Source organism: Bubalus bubalis, chromosome 20 (assembly GCF_019923935.1).
Source record: "Bubalus bubalis isolate 160015118507 breed Murrah chromosome 20, NDDB_SH_1, whole genome shotgun sequence".
Taxonomy (NCBI): Eukaryota; Metazoa; Chordata; class Mammalia; order Artiodactyla; family Bovidae; genus Bubalus; species Bubalus bubalis.
The window spans coordinates 46,932,851-46,954,841 of record NC_059176.1 but is presented as its reverse complement, the minus strand read 5'-3'; the positions used below and the strand labels follow the sequence as shown (position 1 = coordinate 46,954,841).

At 43.4% G+C, this 21,991-nt stretch overlaps 1 protein-coding gene across 2 annotated transcripts in view; it reads right to left on the bottom strand.

Annotated features, from left to right (window-relative positions):
• Positions 1–21,991, bottom strand: part of HOMER2 (homer scaffold protein 2) — a 127,292-nt gene that overhangs the window by 5,569 nt on the left and 99,732 nt on the right. For both annotated transcript variants that reach the window (XM_025271721.3, XM_045163715.1), the window contains exons 4-6: positions 10,062–10,154; positions 4,483–4,589; positions 250–406 (exon numbers count right to left, since the gene is read on the bottom strand). In XM_025271721.3, the coding sequence (XP_025127506.1) occupies positions 250–406; positions 4,483–4,589; positions 10,062–10,154 (357 nt within the window). The remainder of the gene's footprint in view (positions 1–249; positions 407–4,482; positions 4,590–10,061; positions 10,155–21,991) is intronic.

Below are 21,991 nucleotides of genomic sequence, written 5' to 3'. Positions count from 1 at the left end.
CATGAAAGGCCCACCCGCAGTGCACATGGGAGGGTGCTCTTTGAGAGACAAAGCTGCTGTCTCCCATTGATTCCTCTTCCCCTTGGCAACACAAACTATGAGACTTGGTTCAATAGAAGGATTAAGTCACTTCTGTGCGTGGTTACACTCCCTTTACTAAGGCAGGGAAGGAGTGGAAGGAAGGTCCCGGCTGCCTTGTCCCATTCTGGCCCCCCACTCCCCGTGGGTTAGGGTCTCAGCTGAGCCCACCTTGTTCCGGAGCCGGTCGTTCTCATCTCGGCACAGGGAGAACTGGCGCTTCCACTGCTCCACGCTGGCTGCCGACTCCTGCAGCGCTGAGGTCAGCCGGGCATTGCTCTCTCTCAGGGTCTGCAGCTCAATCTCCCACTTCTTCACATTGGCGGCACTGTGGGGCGGGGGCCAGGCGGTGACTGGGTGGTGGGTGCCATCCACTCCACTGCCCCAGGGTGGGGGTACCCAGACACCCCTCAGCCCAGCTCTCAAGGCCACATCCTCTCCTACTGCGGCCTGGCCACAAGGACCACGGGTCCCGCAGGCCTGGTGCCTCTCTTTAGTGGGAACATATTTGCCCCACTAAAGGGGCACTAATTTGCCCTGCTGGGTGATTTTTCTCAAGGCATCACTTTAGAAAGGACAGAATTCTCAGAGAAGGAAGAGATGAAACTAAGAATGAACTGAGCCATAAAAAAGAAGGAAATAATGCCATTGGCAGCAATATGGATGCGACTAGAGATTCTAATACTAAGTGAAGTAAGTCAGAAAAAGAAAGACAAATATCTATGCCATCACTTATATATGGAATCTAAACTATGACACAAATGAACCTATCTCCAAAACAGAAACAGACTCAGAGATGTAGATAGCAGACTTGTGATTGCCAGGGGGGAGGGGGCTGGGGGAGAGATGGGTTGAGAGCTTGGGGTTAGTAAGATGCAAACTATTACATACAGAATGGATAGACAACAAGGTCCTCCTATATAGCACAGGGAACTCTGGGGAGAAGGGAACCCTTGAACTATATGCCACATCCTGGGATAAACCATAATAGACAAGAATATCAAAAAGAACTGTATACATATACGTATAACTGAGTCACTTTGTTGTATGGCAGAAATTAACACAACAGTGTAAATCAACTCTAATTCAATTAAAAAAAAAACTATGAATGAAGCCACACACTGTGGTAGAGACCCCCCCCTGCCTGCTCCCTACTGACTCCTGGCCACAGGAGGGGTCCCTCTTGCCCCATGTCTAGTTCCTTCCTGAAATGAGCCTCAGGGATAAAGGTTCTGAAGTGCTGGGGTGGAGCCCAGGCCCCCTGAGACTCTCATGAAAGCTGTGGATCTTTTCAATAAGCTCCTGACGCCCCACTCTCTGGAGCCCAATGACCCCAGGTTTAAACAGACAGCCTGGATCCAGATTTGACAGCTGAGGACTAGAGGACAGAGGAGACAGGGCTGGGAATTCCCTGAAGGAAGAACTGGGGTTCCAACCACAGTGTGTGTGAGGGAGTCATGGCCGACCCCATGTCACCTCAGGTCTGAGGGATGCCTCCATGTTATCACCAAACCACATGATAATCTCTGATCCTCTGTGATGAGGGAAGTTTTCAAAAACAAACTGCAGTTGGTTTCCCCTCAAGCTGCTCTGCCCATTCAACACTTCCCTTTGTTTCCTTGCTCTGGAGCCCAATGTTCACTGCAGCACTATTTACAAGAGCCAGGACACGGAAGTGACCTAAACATCCACCAACGGCGGAATGGATAAATACGCCGTGATACATACATACAACGGATACTACTCAGCCATAAAAAGGAGCAAAATAGTGCCATTTTCAGGGATGTGGAGGGACCCAGAGTCTGTCACACAGAGTGAAATGAGTCAGAAAGAGAAAAACAAATATCTGATAATATCACTTATTCATGGAATCTAGAAAGATGGTAGAGGTGAACTTATTTGCAGAGCAGAAACAAAGTCACATGTGCAGAGAACAAACACATGGACACCAAATGAGGAAGTTGGGGGTGGGATGGATTGGGAGATTGGGATTGACATATACCCACTACTATGTATAAAATAGATAACTAATGAGAACCTTCTGTATAGCTACTGTGACCCAAATGGGGAGGAAATCTAAAAAGGAAGGGTAGAACTGATTCACTTTGCTGTACAGTAGAAATCACCACAACATTGTAAAGCAGTTATGTGCTTAGTCGCTCAGTTGTGTCTTACTCTTTGTGACCCTGTGGACTGTAACCCACCAGGCTCCTCTGTCCATGGGGGTTCTCCAGGCAAAGAACACTGGAGTGGGTTGCCATGCCCTTCTCCAGGGGATCTTCTCAACCCAGGGATCGAATATGCCAATAAAAATTAATTTTTAAAAAACCCAACGCATCAGACTTAGCTACTGAGAAAAAAAAAAGTTTCTGGCTTCTAATCTATACTGCCTGGCTGAGGAAAGTTCTGTATCTAAAGTCTTCTTTAAAACAATTTTTTAAAGTAAATACAACTGTATTTTAATAATCTGCATTATCTTTCATCCACCTCAAGGTCCTAGGAATGTGACTGGAAAATATGTACTTTTGGTTTCAAACACCACAGACTGAAAACACAGCAAATACCATCATGTGATTAATTCCAGAGTTGACGAGTGAGAATCTGACCTGATTTAGGGAAATGACTTCACACTCATTCCTGTAATTCACTTGTCAATTAAACTGGAATTAAAAAAAAAAAAAAACACATTTATTTTTAGGGGTGAAACGTTTTCAACCAGGCAGTCCACTGTGACTTAAACAACCAAAAAGAGTCCTCACGATTGCCTGATGATTAAGAGAGACTGGTCACAGTTTTGTCCTCTGAAGCACCTGATAAAACCCACAGTCCAAAACAGGTGCTGGATCTGTGGATCTCATGTTCCTTCTGGAATTCCCAGGTCAGATCATGGGAACTGAGTTCCAAGCAGCGGTCAGGCCGCTGGGGGGCAGAAGCGGGTGCTAACCCGTGGGCTCCAGCTGTGGAGCACGACTGCTGCCCCGGGAGGATTCCTGAAGACTCCCACCTTGAGTATAGGCAGGCAGTGTGGAGAATCTACCAGCCGTGTGACCTTGGGCAAGGACTGGCTGTAGCACTTGGGCCTCGGTTTCCTTATCTGTGTAAAACGGAGGGATTAATATGACAGAGCTCTTACACAGGGCAGCTCTGAAGAATGCAGCCACAGGGAGGCTCGGGGGAGCTGGCAGAGTTTCCTGCCAGGTGAACAGAATGACCCCAAAGTCAGCGACCCTGAGGGTGCTCATAGGGCCAACCCATACAATGAGGTCCAGCCTGGCTTTGGGAAAGATGCCACATTCTCGAGATATGAAAACACAAGCATGGTTAGTGTAGTCACTAAAAATTAAAATCTTGCTGATATCATTATGGGGACTGCATTAACTTTATACATCAATTTAAGGGAAATTGATACTTTTTTAAAATATTAAGGCTTCCTACTCATTTCCAATAGACTTTTTTCTATTTGTTAAATTATTCATGTATGGTCCTCAAAATTATTTGAGTTTTCTTCACAAAGATCCTGTACATTTTATAAGTTTATTCCTATGTATTTTATGGTTCATATTATATTTAATAATTCATACTATAAAGGAAGGGCTTCCCAGGTGGATCTAGTGGTAAAGAACGCCTCTGCCAATGCAGAAGATGTAAGAGACTTGGGTTTGATCCCTGGGTCAGGGAAGGCCCCCTGGAGGAGGAAATGGCAACCCACCTCAGTATTCCAGGAGAATCCTACAGACAGAGGAGCCTGGCAGACTACAGTCCATGAAGTCACAGTGTTGGACATGACTGAAGAGACTTAGCATACAGGCATTATAAAGGAAATCTCTTCTTCAAATATATAGTCTATGTGATGTTTGCATATAGAAAAGCTACTGATTTTTGTGAGACTTTATATTATTATATAATATAATATAATATATTATATTAAACTATATTAAAGATAGTTTCTTAAGGTTTTTATATGTTTCTCTTGGATGTTCAAGACAGTCTTTCATATACAAATAAATGATAAATCTGGCTTCTCAAAAAACAAAACAAAGTGAAACATGATCACAGGGACTCCCCTGTGGTTAGAACTCCACACTTCCATTGCAGAGGGCCCAGGTTCAATCCCTGCTTGGGGAACTAAGATCCCACATGCTATTTAGTACAGCTGAAGAAAAAAAAGGTCACATCTCTCTTTCACACACACACACACACACACACACACACACACACACACAGGCTGATGTGGACAGGGAACAGCCACGGAGGCAGCTGGTCTTCCTCTGGCCAGGAGACAAGACCGGCTGTTCTGAGCAGGACCTGGTCTCCTCCCCCAAGTTCCTGAAGCCCTGCCCAGTGGGAGAGGCTGCAGGGGAGTGCTGGCCCTGGGTGACAGCACCTGGATTTGCACATGCTCACCTCTGGGTCAGAGCGATCTTCAGCTTGTCATTCTCGGACTTGAGGTGTGTGTCGGCAGGACCCGCACAAGAGGCCTTCTCATCATCTGTCCCATTGACACTGGATGCCTGAGTAGAAGAGGGGGTTACCTTCGCAGCTTATCACTTGATCTGACAGCGGCAGGAGCTGTGTGTTTAAGAGTGTGGGAGACCCAATGCCTCCAACCAGAACACACAACACGAAGACTAATAACAAGACTGGCCCTGGAGAGTCCACACGGAGTCCAGAAAGTCTGTGCCTTTTATTCACAAGACAGCATCTGGGGCTGTTAGGCAGAAACTTTTAAAATCAGACTTTACGGATAAACCTACAAGTCAGGATACCTGGTCTCCTTAAATGACACAGGACAGAAGCCACAGATTAAAAGGGGGTGGGGATGGTTATAATAAGAAACAGTGACTGAGTTTGGAGAAGGAATAGCAACCCACTCCAATATTCTGCAATGGGAAATCCCATGGACAGAGAAGCCTGGCAGGCTATGGTCCATGGGGTCACAAAGGAGTCAGACACGACTTAGCAACCAAATGACAAGAAGAAGCTGAGATAACCTTTTTTATCCTAAGGCTACAGAAAGATTATTAAAAAAAAAAAAAAAAAAAAAACCACCAGGAATCAGATATGGGTGTCTGCTGTCTCCATTACTATTAGCATCATTATGAATATTCTGTAATGCTTTCTGTAATAAGACATACCACATGGAGGTCAATCTTATCTGGTCTCAGATAAGGTCTTAGAAAGACCTTACTTAGTCTCCAAGAAGCATAAAGGCAAAGGGAGGAACCATGAAGGGAATGAATTTCTGGCTAAATTTCTGCATCACAAAAAAATGCCATAAACTATATTAGAATGTAAACAATCATGTGGAGGAAATATTTGAAGAGGATATGAAAACCAAAATGCCAATACTTATATTTAAAAGAAACTCTTAGAGTTCTCAGCTCTTAGAGCAACACTCTGAAATATTTGTGGATGAAATGATGTCTGGGATTGGCTTTAAAACAAAGGTGGAGGGATAGGGTGAGTGTAGATGAAATGTGAAGTGAAGTGAAAGTCGCTCAGTCATGTCCAACTCTTTGCCATCCCATGGACTATATAGTCCGTGGAATTCTCCAGGCCAGAATACTGGAGTGGGTAGCCTTTCCCTTCTCCAGGGGATCTTCCCAACGCAGGGATCAAACCCATGTGTCCCGCATTGCAGGTGGATTCTTTACCAGCTGAGCCACAATGATTGGTCATAAATTCCTAATTGTTAAAACTGAACTGATGGGCCCATGGGGTTCAGTTACACAATTTTGCCTAGTATTGTATATGTTCAAAACTAGCCATGCTAAAAAATAAAGTTCTTGGAAATGAACATAAAAAAGGGAAAGGATATGCAATTGACATTTACAGTAGAAGACACACATAGACTCAATAAACAAAAAAATTTAATCTTATTAGTAAAGAAATGCAAAATGAAAAAAAGCAATAAAATACATTTTTCTTCTGTCAAATCAACAAAGCTCTGTGGGTAAGTGCGTGGGAGGAAAAATTTCTCTCATTCACTCCTGGTGGGAGTCAGAATTGTACATTTCTGCAGGGATGTTTGCAGTATGCGTCAAAAGCTCATAAAACCTCCTACCCTTAGTCCAATACTTCCATTTCAAGAATTTATCCTGCAGTATATGTATAACTGAATCACTTAGTTGTAGACCTGAAACTAACACAACATTGTTGTCAACTATACTCTGATGCTGAAGCTGAAACTCCAATACTTTGGCCACCTGATACAAAGAACCAACTCATTGGAAAAGACCCTAATGCTGGGAAAGATTGAAGGCAGGAGAACGGGACAACAGAGGATGAGATGGTTGGATGGCATTACCGATGTGATGGACATGAGTTTGAATAGGCTCCGGGAGTTGGTGATAGACAGGGAAGTCTGGCATGCTGCAGTCCCTGGGGTCGCAAAGAGTCAGACACAACTGAGCAACTGAACTGAACTGAACTGATACTCCAATATAAAATTAAAAGTTAAAAAAAAAATTATCCTGCGGAAACCATCAAATGCACAAAAAGTACACAAGAACAGCTTATCACGGTGTTATTTCTATTAATGAAAAATTAGAAATAACATCAGTTCAGTTCAGTTGCTCAGTCGTGTCTGACTCTTGGCAACCCCATGAACCACAGCATGCCAGGCCTCCCTGTCCATCACCAACTCCCAGAGTTCACTCAAACTCATGTCCATTGTGTCAGTGATGCCATCCAACCATCTCATCCTCTGTAGTCCCCTTCTCCTCCTGCCCTCAATCTTTCCCAGCATCAGGGTCTTTTCAGATGAGTCAGCTCTTTGTATCAGGTGGCCAAAGTATTGGAGTTTCAGCTTCAACATCAGTCCTTGCAATGAACATCCAGGACTGATCTCCTTTAGGATGGACTGGTTGGATCTCCTTGAAGTCCAAGGGACTCTCAAGAATCTTCTCCAACACTACAGTTCAAAACCATCAATTCTTCTGCGCTCAGCTTTCTTTATAGTCCAACTCTCACATCCATACATGACTACTGGAAAAACCATAGCCTTGACTAGACAGACCTTTGTTGGCAAAGTAATGTCTCTGCTTTTTAATATGCTGTCTACGTTGGTCATAACTTTCCTTCCAAAGAGTAAGTGTTTTTTAATTTCACGGCTGCAATCACCGTCTGCAGTGATTTTGGAGCCCAGAAAAATAAAGTCAGCCACTGTTTCCACTGTTTCCCCATCTATTTGCCATGAAGTGATGGGACTGGATGCCATGATCTTAGTTTTACGAATGTTTAGCTTCAAGCCAACTTTTTCACTCTCCTCTTTCGCTTTCATCAAGACGCGCTTTAGACTTCACTGTCCCAAATTATAGGAGTATAGTGGAATAAGTTGTGATATAAACAAACACTGGAATTCTATTTATACATTAAAATAGTTTTGAAAAGTGATATTTGAAAACACGAGGAAATGATTATAACAAACATAAGTTTAAAAAAAGATGAAAAATAAAAAAATGTACTGGAAAACTATATTGGTAAGAAATAGTTTAAAACATTAAGAAAATGTCTTCGGTAAGAATATAGGTAATTTTTATTCCTTCCTTTATAGTATGGCATATTTTAAATTTCTGCAATAAATATGCATTGCTTTTACATTCAGAAAAAACACACTAAAAATTTTTGTAGTTAGGTTGTTTAAAATCTTCAAGTATTTAGAAAACTTGGCCAAAGTACTCATTCTCTAAGAAATTCAAAAAACCAAGCAACTGTGTGATTTTTAATAAAAAGAAAAATGGACAATGATCTCCATAGTTGGGAAAACATCAGCAAGGGTAAATAAAAACTAAAGCTTAGAAAAGCCATTTATATGTAATTAATATATATCTATATAATAACATTTTCTCTGTACACTTGACTTTTTTCGGTTTAAAATACTTTAGAGGAGAAAATAAACATTAAAGCAAAAACAATATATAAAGAAATTCAGATATTAAAGATATCACTATAACATGACATTTAGAAAAAGATGGTATATCAGAAACTTTGTATCATAAGTTATTGCTTATATGTAGAAGCTAAAGTAATAGTGCAAATGAACCTATTTACAAAACAGAAGTTGAGTCACAGAGGTGGAAAACACACTTGTGGTTACTAAGGGGAAAAGGGGCATGGGGGGGATAAATTAGGAGACTGAAACTGACATATACACACTAGTATATGTAGAATAAATAGCTAGTAAGAACCTAATGCAGGAGACCCCAGTTGGTTCCTGAGTCGGTAAGATCCCTTGGAGAAGGGATAGGCTACCTACTCAAGTATTCTTGGGCTTCCCTTTTGGCTCAGCTGGTAAAGAATCCGCCTGCAATGCGGGATACCTGGGTTCAATCCTTGGGTAGGAAAGATCCCCTGGAGAAGGGAAAGGCTACTCACTCCAGTATTCTGGCCTGGAGAATTCCATGGACTGTATAGTCCATGGGGTCGCAAAGATTCAGACATGATTGAGCAACTTTCACAAGAACCTACTGAATAGCACAGTGAATTCTGTTCAGTTCTATGTAAAGAATCTAACTCTGTGTGTGTGTGTGTGTGTGTGTGTGTGTACATATACACAACTAAATCACTTTGCTATATAGCAGAAAGTAACACAACATTGTAAATCAATTATATTCCAATAAAAATCAATTAAAATATAGATTTTCCTCTATGTAATAAAATAAAATTTAGCATTCTAAAAAAAAAAAAAAAGAAACTCCTTAGACTACGGACCACTTCAAGTGCCCAATTTTAGAGTTCCTCAGATATTACTCAGTACAGACATTAGTATGCTAAATCAACAGTATCATTTAGATGATATTACAGATTGTTTATAAAGATTCAGGAAAGTTCCTGTCCACTTGGAGTCTAACACACATTCATTTCCGTAAGTCCAAAGGGACATCTTTTATATGATCCAGGTTTGGCTATGGGTGATGATCAAGCCTAGGGTGTTGACCTTGACCACTCAGGATGCCCATGCCTCCTGGTTCTCTTCCAGGAGGTAGGTTCTCATCTTTGCCCCAGAATCCATCCATGGCCATCCCGGCATGGCCATTCTCCATCCCACAGCCTCCTCGCCAGTCTTCCCGCCCTCAGCTGCTCCCTGACTTCCTCACCACCCACACACAACCATCATGTCAATTCCTGATCAGTGGCCATAAAACACCTCCAGTGTCTTCTCACTATCCAATAATACAAAATTAGGTAAGAAGGGATCCACTAATGCAGAATTCTGGGTCCTTCACGGTCCCTCCAAGTGCATCCCTGGTCCTCCCATCGCACTCTTCTCCCCCAGGCCAGTAGACTCATAGCTTTCACATACATCATGTTTATTTCTAACCCCAGATGCTTGCTCCTCATGTCTCTAGTGCCCTGTCTCTCTACACATAACTCTGTCACGAGGCAAGGCTTCTGCCTACTACTGCATACCCCACTCTAGACATCAGGAAGGCAGGTATTTTTATTTCAGGTCCCTTTTAGTCAGTGACCACACTTTCAAGCAGACAGATGACTCAGTTCCTGGCAAAGCCACATTTTCGTTGACTAAACTAGAGCTGTTGAAATACCACCTCCCACCTGACTTTGTTATAATAGAGAAACAGACGGGGAGCCTCTGGCATCGACCAAGTGTTCTCTGTCATGGGCATAGGTACCTGCATTGGTCCATGAGCATGCTTTATGGAGATCTCCCCTCCCAACACAGAAAGAAAACACGTCCCCTTGGCATTGGTATTTAAACAGTGACCAGAGAGAATTCCAGATGAGGGACATGCATTAACTCTCATCTCATCAAATGTTTTCCATCCAAAATGTATCACCACATCTTGAAAAATTCAAGTCTCATAAAAACATGTCACATCTTTCTCATTGTGAAAAGGCTAATAGTTGAAAAAGCCTTCAAAATGCCCTACTGTGAAAATTTGTTCTTTCCTGTCAAAAGTGACAGGAACAAAGTCCCAATCACTGATCACACTCATTTATTTTACGGGCAAATTACTTACTTGGGAATGATTGCTTGAAGTTTCAATTTTCTCCTGGGATTTGTCTCTGGCTAGTCTGGCAGCTTCTTTCACTTCCTGGAATTTCTCTGCAAACTGAACATGAAGAAGAATTATTAGAGGTTTCCTTAACTTTATATATGGATGATATTCAGAACCCACCTTTATTATTTTGCATTCATTTGAAGTCAATAAATTCTGTATAAATCCAGGAAAGAGATTTTATTTGAGATTTAAGAGAAGTGAATATAAGAAATGCTTTTTCCTGAACAACAACAACAAAAAAAGAAACAAAAAAGCTCAGGTCAGATCTAAATTAATTTCTAAGCTACTGAAGCAAGATTTGATGGCAAAATATTAAAAACACACACCTCTAGTTAAGAGTACCTAATACAAATGCAACAAAAGAAATTTAGCTATAGCACAGAAGGAATCCCCCTAAAACTTTATAATCTCTGATGAAAGATCCAAGAACTCTTACAAGTCAATGGTGTGAATAGCAAAAACATCCAAAAAGCTCAGGGGAAGGAACATTCTAGATTTTAAAAGCCTAATATGCAAAATGTAACATGTTAGCCTAGGACTAAGTTCTCTTTAAAAGAAATTTTATTTATTTGGCTGCGCCAGGTCTTAGCAGCAGCATGTGGGATCTAGTTCCCTCACCAGTGATTAAACTCAGGCCCCCCTCATTGGTAGCTCAGAGTCTTTAGCCACTGGGCCATGAGGGAAGTCTGAGTCCTCTTTTAAACAGGCCAATTATAAGATTTCTGGGCAACAACAAGGGATATGTATGGACTGGATAAGATGACTCCAAGGAGTTACTGTTTTATTAGTCTTGTTAGAAGCACTGCTGATGTTGTGGTTATTAGAAAATGTCATTATTTAGAGATAAATACTGAAGGATTTGGGCTTCCCAGGTGGCACAGTGGTAAAGAATCCGCCTGTCAATGTGGGAGATGTGGGTTCGATCTCTGGGTTGGGAAGATCCCCTGGAGAAGGAAATGGCAATCCACTCCAGTATTCTTGCCTGGAAATCCCATGGACAGAGGAGCCTGGTGGGCTACAGTCCACGGGGTCGCAAAGGGTTGGACACTACTGAGTGACTGAGCATGCACATACACTCTGAAGTATTTAGGCATGAAATGTCTTTATGTCTGTAATTTAAAGTACTTCAACAACAATAAAAACAGGTGAAAGTCACTCAATCATGTCTGACTCTTTGTGACTCCATGGACTATATAGTCCATGGAATTCTCCAGGCCAGAATATTTCTCTTCTCCAGGGGATATTCCAAACCCAGGTCTCCCACATTGCAGGTGGATTCTTTACCAGCTGAACCACAAGGGAAGCCCAAGAATACTTGAGTGGGTAGCCTATCCCTTCTCCAGGGGATCTTCCTGACACAGGAATTGAACCCGGGTCTCTTGCATTGCAGGCGGATGCTTTACCAACTGAGCTACCAGCAAAGCCTGAAAACAGACGAAGAAATGTGGCAAAGTGTTCACTATTAAATTTATGTAATGCATCTGTGGGTGTTCATTCTACTATGCTCTCTGCTTAAAGGAATGTTTTAATATTTTCTTAAAATTAAAATATTATTCAAATCCCAGAGCAATCATATCAATCACTGCTTTACTGTCACTGACAAAGCAACTGATTTTAATTAGCAAATACACTGAACAGAGAACTGCCTATCATAGCTAATGCTGACATCACACAGCAAGAGAGAGCCCAACGTGGTTGCTGAGTAGCAAGAAAAAGCCAGCCAGTGCCAATGCCACCGACAATGCTGTGGCTTTCACTAAGAACTCGATTCCTGGGCATAGGCTGCCCCCTGAGTGTCTCACAAGGTCAACAATAGCGGTCTGCTTTGGGAAACCCTGCTGGATGACAGCTGCTGGTAAACCAAGCACCTGGCAGAAGCAGAAAAGGTCAGCCTTGCAATGCTGGCTGGCATTGCTCCTGCAGGCCTGGAAATAAAGCCACCGACACAGGGCTTCATTTAACCAACCCAGAGCTGCCAGTGAAAAATCACATTACCTGTTGCTTAAAAGGTCTGAGGTCCAGAGAGGATGGACGAAGCATCCCCCTTCCTTTTAGGGGCCCCGTAAGTAAAAGCATCAAGTCATGAGTTCCTTGATGGCAGGGCCCATGCTTTTCCCCTTTGCACCTTCCCACGAGACCAGGTGGAAAGCAGGTATAAGTAAGTTTGTTAAGAGAATGAATGAGCTCTGGGTTTTAGATTTGCACATTTCCACCCTCTTGGAAAAAAAAAAGAAAAAACATGTGAAAGTATGGCTGAACCTAAGGACCTGGGGAGGTACCATGGTACGGGAGGTACTCACAGGCATGGGAATACTTCACCAGGCTCCCAAACCAAAGGCATTATTTTTTTACAGACCCTTCTTGCACCTGTCAGGGTCTCTTTTTCTCGGGGTCTTATTTGAAGTTGCTTATAAACTAGATTAGAAATGTCATCGCCAGGGTCATGTTTACTCAGTCGACAAACATGGTCTGAGTACCATTCAGGACTTCAGCAAACAAATATGGGGCCGTGGCCTAAGCTAGGTGCTGGGGTATGAACACTGTAAGCATCAGAGACAGCGCCAGACTTGGGTAGCAGGAGAGAGTGGCAAACAAGTCAGTCAATAAAGCCCTGCCAGGTTTTGATAAAACAAGCTGCCTCTGGATGGAGCTTGGGGCTTCCTTCCTGACCCTGACTGTCATGATGACCCTCAGCTCAACTCCTGGAGACTCAGTCCAGAAGGTCCAGTGGTCCCTTCTCTCTTGGTCCGCTGACACCCATCATGCTGGTCCCTCCAGATATCCCACAGTTTTGCCTTGGGTGGGCATAACTATCACCTTCTTCCCCTAGACCCTCAGCAGAGCCACATTTACAAGGTAAGGAGTCTAATGGCTTCTTTTATTAAGTTTTATTTATTTTTTGGCCACGGCTTGCAGGATGTGGGATCTTGGTTCCCCAACCAGAGACTGAACTTGTACCCCCTGCATTAAAAATGCAGAATCTTAACCACTGAACTACCAGAGAAGTCACAGAAATTTAATGACTTTCAAAACAAATTCTCCTGTTTGTTACCCTCTATTGGACAGGAATTCTTATTCATAGTTTCCTGATAAGAAAATAGAGTCTTAGAGAGGTTAATATTTGCCCATAGTCACATGGCTAGTAAATAATAAACCTGAACTTGAGCCTAGATCTGATTTCTACATGATCATCTACACATCCGGTTACTTTCGTGTGCCTACACGAATGCCAGAGACTTGCACAACAGTTGTTAAACATTTATCGATTGGATTTTCCATTTGCAAAGAGAATTGTACTTAAAATGGAATTGTACTCACTTCCTCTTTAAAAGAACATTATAAAAGCTTAATTCCAAGGCAGGTCATGGGAACCTTTAAGGCAAAGATAAGGCCTGAGGATTAGAAAATCAGATGTTAATGGAGTGAATAGCCCAGGCGACAGCTCTATCATTGCTAAAAAATTTGTGACTTGCTTTACCGCAATATTCGCTTCATTGCAGTGGTCTGGAACCAAATCCACAGTATCTCTGAGGGATGCCTATGAACAGCAACAGCCTAGAACATCTCAAAAGGATGTCACCTTGAGGTGACAGAGCTATTAAACTGGCTCACCGTGCTTTACCGTGTTTCACGGATACCGTGTTTCTTATAAATTGAAACTGGCAGCAACCGTGCACTGAGCAAGTCTATCAGTACTATTTTTCCAACAGCATTTACGCACTATGTGTCTCTGTGTCACATTTTGGTAATTCCCACAGTATGTCAAACTTTCATGGTGATCTGTGATAACTGATCTTTGTTGTCACTACATTCACTGAAGGCTCAGATGATGGTTGGCAATTTCTAGCCATATAGTACTTTTATTTAAGGTATGGTTGTGGTTTAGTCGCTAAGTCATGTCCGACTCTTGCGACCCCATGGACTGTAGCCTGCCAGGCTTCTCTGTCTATGGGATCTCCCAGGCAGGAATACTGGAGTGGTTGCCATTTCCTCCTCCAGGGGATCTTCGCGACTCAGAGATCGAACCCGGGTCTCCTGCATTGCAGGAATATGAATACTCTTTACCAACTGAGCTGCAAGGGAAGCCACTATGTATTTAAGGTATATACATTATTATTTTGGACATAATCCTAGTGCACACTTACTGGACTACAGTATAGTGCAAATAAGACTGTTATGTGTGCTAGGAAGCTAAAAAATTTGTGACTTGCTTTAATGCAACATCTGCTTCATTGCAGTCGTCTGGAACCAAATCCACAGTATCTCCGAGGGATGCCTGTGAACAGTAACAGCTTCAGTTCAGTTCAGTTCAGTCTAGAGCATCTCAAAAAGGGCAAAACAGTACATATATTCTCACAGTCAGGATGCAGTTATACTATGCACTCACAGCCACTCTGAGGTCCTCTTACTACTGTCAATATGCAAATGCAGCACAGATGGGTTTCGTAACTGGCCAAGGTCACACTGGGACTGAACACAGCCATCTGACGCCAGTGCTGGACACTCCAGGGTCCTGTGATTTACCTACTTAACTGCTACCTTAGCTAAGATGCCTAGATCTAACCCTTATCCTTCTTTCAAATGCAGGCAAATGAACCACTATGCACCTTGCTTTCTTCATCTGTGAAATATGGGTAATAACAATACAACCTCCATGGATCCCTGGAGGATGAGAGATGGGGCTTTGCGATGGGCATTCAACAAAGGGAAGCACAGCTTCTCATGGCCCTGATTTGACTGAAAATCACGAACTTAGGACTTCCCTGGTGGTCTAGTGGTTAAGACTCTGTGCTTCCAACGTAGGGGACATGAGTTTGATTCCTGATTGGGGAACTAAGATCCCACATGCCATGAGGGGAAAAAAAGCCACAAATTTTAGTAACAGAGCCCCACAAAAGGGTGAATTCATTCATTCAAAAATATTAACTAGCTATCTCTAGATACACTGAAATACTTAAGAAGGACTTAGTTCCTGTCTTCAAAGGAATTCTGGGTCTGTAGAGGACTTTATATTTAAATGGGTGATAATCAAAAGAATTTTTATCAGAAAATAAGCTCAAAATGTCATGAAGTAGGATAAGCCCTATCAGACAAATTTTAGGTAAATAAATAATCACTTATTTATTTTTATTATTATATATTTTTTAAGGTGTGCCATGTGGCATGTAGGATCTTAGCTCCCCGATCAGGGATCGAACCTGTGCCCCTTACATTGGGAGAGCAGTCTTAACCACTGGGCAACCAGGGAAGTCCCTAAATAATCATTTAAAAAGCAGTGGCAGGATGGGCCCTACCATTTATATAAAAATTAGCTATGACAAAGGAGGAATCATAAATTAATGAGGAAAATTATTCAGAATATAATTGCAATAATTTTGGCAAACTGAGGGGAAATGGATTTAAATCCTTACACAAACCAGTAGCATGATAAATTAATGATGAGTTAAAGGGGTAAGTTGTTTTGTATTTGTAAAATCTGGATCCAAACAGTTGAACATTCATCAAACTTCTGCTTGAGGGGTGTGAGGGTAATTTTCTAAACCTGGAAGAAATAAAAGGAAAATCACAAAGTGACAGACTTGCCTGCCTAGCAATTTAAAGCTTTTGTATATAAAAAGAAAGAAAGAAACTCAGAAGGGAAACTACAGCCTAGGGAAAGTATCTCTGTTTAGACTAGTACAACAGAAAAAGGGTCATTATCTTTAGTATAAAAACAGTTTGTACAAATTGAAAAGGAAAATATGAAAAGCCCAATAGATAAATGGCAAAACTCACAAATAAAAAAACAGAATAAGTAAGCAACTTAAAGAAAAGATCGTTCAGCCTTGTTGGAAATTCAAAAGCAAAATAATGGGGCACCATTCTTGGCCTGCTAAATTAGCGAACACTAAATACAATTATGATACCCTGTGCTGGCAAGGTGTTCCTGGCAGTGTTGTGACTGTGCAGCCCCTTGGAGAAGCAGTTTGGAACTACTGGTCATAAGTGAGAGAAACATTTATACCCACCGGCCTAGTGGTATCACTTTTGGGAAACTATCTTACAAAAATAATTGAGAGAATGAAAAAAAAAAAAGGTCTTCTATACAAAGATGCTAATCCTAGAGTTATCTGTCATCACGAAACACTGGAAGCAGTTCAGGGAGCCCCGGGAGAAGGATGGAGAAGGTTTCCACTCAGAGCCTCCAACTGTTGGGACACAAGTAGTCTCACTGTCCTTCGGTGAAAAAGCTCCTCTCTCCAAGTCTTAAGCTTTCTAATATTTCCCCACTTATTATGAAAAAGCACATATGCTTGTACGTTTAGTAAGCATAGTTTAGGAAAAATATTTTTTAAAACCATAGAGTCACATCATCCAGAGATAAGCACTAACCACGTGAATTTTTTTTACTTTTTTCTATCTGTACATATGCATCCATTACACAGATATTTAAAAAAACTGAATGATACTGTATTGGGTTGGCCAAAAGGTTCGTTTGTGTTTTCCCGTAACATCGTATAGAAAATCGGAATGAACTTTTTGGCCAACCCAACACATCCACTTTTATCGCTACTTTTGATATTAATATGACAATATTTCCATGTAATTATCTTTTATTACATTATCTGAATTGCTGTACAATATTACCCTGAAGGGTATACTGGAGTTTATTTAAATAATTTCTATAGCTGGACATTTAGGCTGGTGTATTATAAATGATGCCATGAGGAAAACTCTTGTAGCTAATTTTCTGCACGCAGTTACAATTATTTCCTTAGAATAGATTCCTATAAATAAAACCCATGGATCAAAGAATATTCAAACTATAAATATTTCTAAATAGATTCCAAATTCTAATGTCTTTACTCATTAGGATCATTTTCTGTAGTTTTTAAATGTGTGGCAGTAATTTAATAATCAAAATCATCATATTATGATAGAAAGTGAAAAATTATTGTTTTATTTCATTTTTTGGGGAGGGGGGCCCTGGCCATTGAAGACCCTATGGCAGACATTACCTATTTGCTTATTCAAAATCCATTTCTTCTTTTCCTTTAGCTTAAGAGAATCTTGATTTGTCTAGAACAGTAATTTCCTAGATGGTAGAGAATAAGAACTGATCTAAGCTGATCATGGTAATTCATTTCTCTGCCTCTTTTTTTCTCCCTGAAAGTGGGTATGGGAGGGTGGTCCAGGGACCCAAGACTGATATTGGGTTCTCAAAAGAAATCTGCCACAGGAGTTTACAGGGACGCTGTTGTGGTACCACCCTCCTGCCTCCTTCCTCTTGCTATAAATGCAGATGTGATGGACAGAGCTTGAGAAGCCATTTTATCATCACAAGGAAAAAGGATAAGCAAAGAAACGAAACACACAGAGTCCTACACCCAAAATCATGGAGCACTGTACTTACGCCAACCGCTTGCCTCAGGACGTCTTTTCCGTATGAAAAGAATAAGCACCGTGATCTTTGCTACTTGTAGCCACCAAACAGTCTAACTAAAACCTATCAGAAGAATGATCAATATCCTCCACTGAAAGAAAAGTGAGCCTTTTAAATCAGAAAGGTAGGAGATCAGGAAATGTTCTTACAAGGACACTGAGTTAATGAAGGAAGCGTTAAGAATGCAAATTTGAATTAGAGATAACTGAAAAGCAAATGCCACTTAGGGGGCTCAGGGTTTAGCTGGACCAACTACCCAGCGCTAGCAACTCCATCCTGGATCACTGCCCTTTGTGGCAGAATGTGTTTGTTCCAGGCAGCTGACAGTAACCCTCAAACCATTCTGGGCTTCCTGTAAGAACTCTTACTGGAGGAGACCGGGTGACCCAGGGAGACAGGCACTCCTTTTTAATGACAGGACATTTTCTCCTGCCTGGGAAAAAATTAGAAGTGACCTTGCCCAGCACTTTGAGGTTTCCAGCCCTATCACTCTGGATATGAGACACTTGGCAGGGGAGGTATCGCTCCCAGCACCTGCCTTCTCCCACCAGGAGCTTCTTCATGGGGAAAAGGCATGCAATCCCCACCAGTCTCTTCTGACAGAAGTTCTGGTTAATTATTCTTTTAACAAAGAATAATGGATCAATCACAGCACGAGCAACTCCAACCTGATTACTCCCCTTCGTGGCAGGATGAGACGGAGCCAAAAGTATCAAGGTCAGATGCCAGGAACTGTCTAAACTTGGATGACTGGCTCATTCTTACACTTGGTTCTCCTTCCTCTGATCTCTTCAGAAGGCTTTCTAGTTGTCAGAACAGGCAAGTCCCTTTTCAACACTCTCCAGCAGGCTGAGGCATTACACCCTTTCCAGTGGGTGAACAGCGTTCCAGCTCACCCTTGGGAGTACACAGCTCCTGTTATTTTGGAAAGCCTGTACAGAGAGTGGAAAGTGTCCCTGTAATACTTTCTGGATTTTGGTATGAAGTGGTCCTTATAACAGGAGCCATGAAGATCAAGGTATCTATTTTCCTTCTGGAGGAGTAAAAAAAGAAGTACGTATGAAGTGTTCTTAAATGCTAACGTCCACTGTGGAGTTCCTTTTTCCAGGCTAGTTAGAGTGTTTGATTACCAGTTCCCCTTTCAGGCCTGTGGGTGGCTGCTCCGTGAAGTTGGGAATATTCAGCCACAGCTGTCCCCTCAGCAACATGCCTCGGGAACCCGTTGGGCCCAAGTTCCTCTGTGCTCACTAATTGCCACTTGTCGAGACTGCCAGCCTCACTTCATGGTAATTTATCAGTGTGTGGTTAATCGTTCCCTTCAGTGAGAAAGGGGAGAAGTTGATTTTCAACATTCTGAACAAAGGAGGCATCTCAGGGCTTATTTGATAAGTCTTTGTGACAATGGCAGGTCACAGTCACAGAGCGGGACTCCAACGCCACTGGAGGAGACCGGGTGACTCGGGGTGACAGGGCACTCCTCTTTAATGACAGGATGTTTTCTTCCATCTGGGAAAAATTAGAAGTGGCCATGCCTGGATGCAGGCACAGCCCAAGGTCTCTTTAGTTCTCAGAGGCACAAAGAATGGAACTTTAACCACTTCTTCTCATTTCTCTTCTGAGTTCTCCCATCTTTCAATTCTTTTCTTTGAAACGTTCCCCCTTCGTCCTTCCTAGCTACTCTGAGTCCTCCAAAGATTGAAGAAGTTATTCTAGGCAGCTGAGGGTAACCCTCAAAGCTTCCGTGGAGAACTCCAGCCCTGGGTGGGATCAGGGGCTGGTGAGCCAAGGAGGAGGGCCCAGACAGGACTCCATCTCTGACAGAAGCCACCCTATCTGCCCCTCCCCAGCAGCGTGAGGTTTCCAGCCCTCTCAGCCTGTATATGGGTCACTCGGCAGGGTAGGCGTTGCTCCGCCACCCCACTTCTCTCCACCAAGCACTTTTTCAGAGGGAAAAGGCATGCAATCCCTACCAGCCACTTCTGACAGACGTTCTGGTTAATGATTCTTTCAACAAATCACCATCAGACTTGCTTCCACTTTACAGAAATTTTCTCAGATCCTCACAGCACCTGTTCCTCTGCCTCATTTCAGAAAATGGCATCACATCGTCCATCCATCACCACCCCACAGACTCTGCCTCCCACATCCTCTCACCAAGTTCTGCCACTTTAGCTCCTCAATATTTCTTAAATCCCTCCAGCTCTTATGCAAGCCCTCCTCATCTCTGATCTGGATGAAAACAAGCTAATCTGTCTTGAAGTCAGAAAAAAAAATCTACTTAAAGTACAAATCTGATCATTTTCTTTCTTGGCTTAAAGTCTTTCACAGGCTGTGAGATAAAGTCCAGAGACTCTGGCATGGCACAGAAGGCCCTTTCAAGAGCTGGCCTCTAATCAGCCTTGCCCACCCCCGAAACCCGGGTGCCCTATCAACAGTGAACTATTTGCAGCTTCCCTTACACAGTGTCAGGATTTCGCTCGTGTTCCTTCTGCTATCTGGAGGATGGAGGGAAAGGGAAATGCTCCCTGTGGCATAATCTGAACATCTCATTGCCTGGTGTGCACAGCAGAGGTGGCCTGGAGTTGGGAACTACACTGAGCCCTGGGGACACGGTTGAGGGCCAAGTTGCATGGGAGGGATTGGGAAGAAACCAAGCTGAAGGGTTAGTGACAGAGAGATTTGGGAAATGGCTACAACAGTGGGTCCAAGTGGAGCCAGAGGCTGGAGATATTCACCTTCCCCATGAATGCCTGCAATGGATGGGCTGAAAGTCCATGTTCTCCCTCAAAATCGTAGGTGGAAATCCTAAATGCCAGTATGATGATTAGGAGGCGGGGCCTTTGAGAGGTGACTGGGGCACAGGATGGAGTCTCCATGAATGGGAAGAGTGCCCTTAAAAATGAGACCTCAGAGAGCGGAACTGACCTCCTTCCAATGAGAAGCTGACAGTCTGCAACCCGGAAGAGGGCCTTCACCCCACCCTGACCATGCTAGCACCTTGATCTCAGACCCCAGCCTCTAAGACTGTGAGAGGCTGCTGTTTAAACACTCATCAATAGTATTTTGTTATAACAGACTGAGCAGACTAAGACCATGCTTTTCTGAAGCCTCCACCCTTCAACAAAGAGAATCCTGAGAACTAGGGACAGGAAAGATGCTCTATGGACACCCAGTCATTCTCTTCCCCAGGCACTTGCTCAGAAGGTTATGGACACACTGGCCTTGGTACCAGGGATAGAACTGTGGCCTTGACAACACCTCCTCCTTCCATGGCCACTCTGACTTCTGGCCCTGCCGAGTGTCAACTGCCAACAACAGGGACCTACCCTGAGGCCTAGATTCTGTCAAGTGACCAGGAAGTGACCAGGAAGCCCCCTGGGGAAAGCTGACTGCACCAGGCCCTTCCTCCAGAGCACATAGCAATTTATCCTCAGAAAACAGACATGGACTGTGAACCATCAGGTCTCCCGGCCCCGCCACCCTTAGACTGACTTAATGCCTTCCATACCACACAGCACCACCTCCAAACAACCAACCAGCTTCTCTGCAAATGAAATGAAGCAAGGTCTACACACCACAGGATTCTTGATCCTCCCACAAACCCTATCAGCCCAAGCAGCAGGCCTTCCAGAACTCTGCCGTGCTGCCTGTTAGAACACAGGCATCACGCAGGCCCCTGGGATGGGATGCGTCTCCTCAGGGCCATGGTCCAGAGACTGAGGGACCAGAGATGGAGATGACACCTGCCACGTTTACACCCCACGAGCTACCCTTTGGGTTTCTGCTTCCTGCCCCATGAAGCTGAGCCCTGGAGATCTGGAGACTTTAGTACCCAGGAGAGAACGCGTCTATGAGGGGCTGGAATAAGAGAATGCGCAGAGTGCTACTAGGCCATCTGGGGTTTGGGCTTTGAGGGGCAGCGTCCTCAGTAGCTGGGATGCAGAGCAACACAGTCTGTGGTGTACCCTTCATCAGGGGGCTCGTTTGTGGCTGGGTGCAGGTGCTGGGTTTGGGGGCCTCCTTAGAATGTGCAGGTGTGTATATGTGGTGTTTACACACACATACACATGCACACACCGGACAAATGAAAGGTGTATTTAGCAAGTCCTTTCACAGTGGCTTCCTGACTCATCTCAGTCTTGCTCTGTGAAAGTCCCGCTCAGTGTGCACAGGGAACCCAAGCGGCCCAGTCTGCACTAAAAGCTCCGTGAGTTCCCCAGGCATCTGGGGCTCTAAGGTGCACGGGGACAGGACACCCGCTCTGCATCCTCGGGGCCCAGCTCCGTGTCGGCACAGCAGGAGCTCACTGAACACCTGCCCAGCAGCCAGTCAGATGGTCAAGGCAATGGATGAGAAACAAGTTCTGGAGCCGAGCTGCCCAAAGCCAGCCTGGCTCTAGCCCTTCTCAGATTTTCAACTCTCTCTTGGATTTTCTGGATACTCTGATATTCTTCCAGTAAATTCT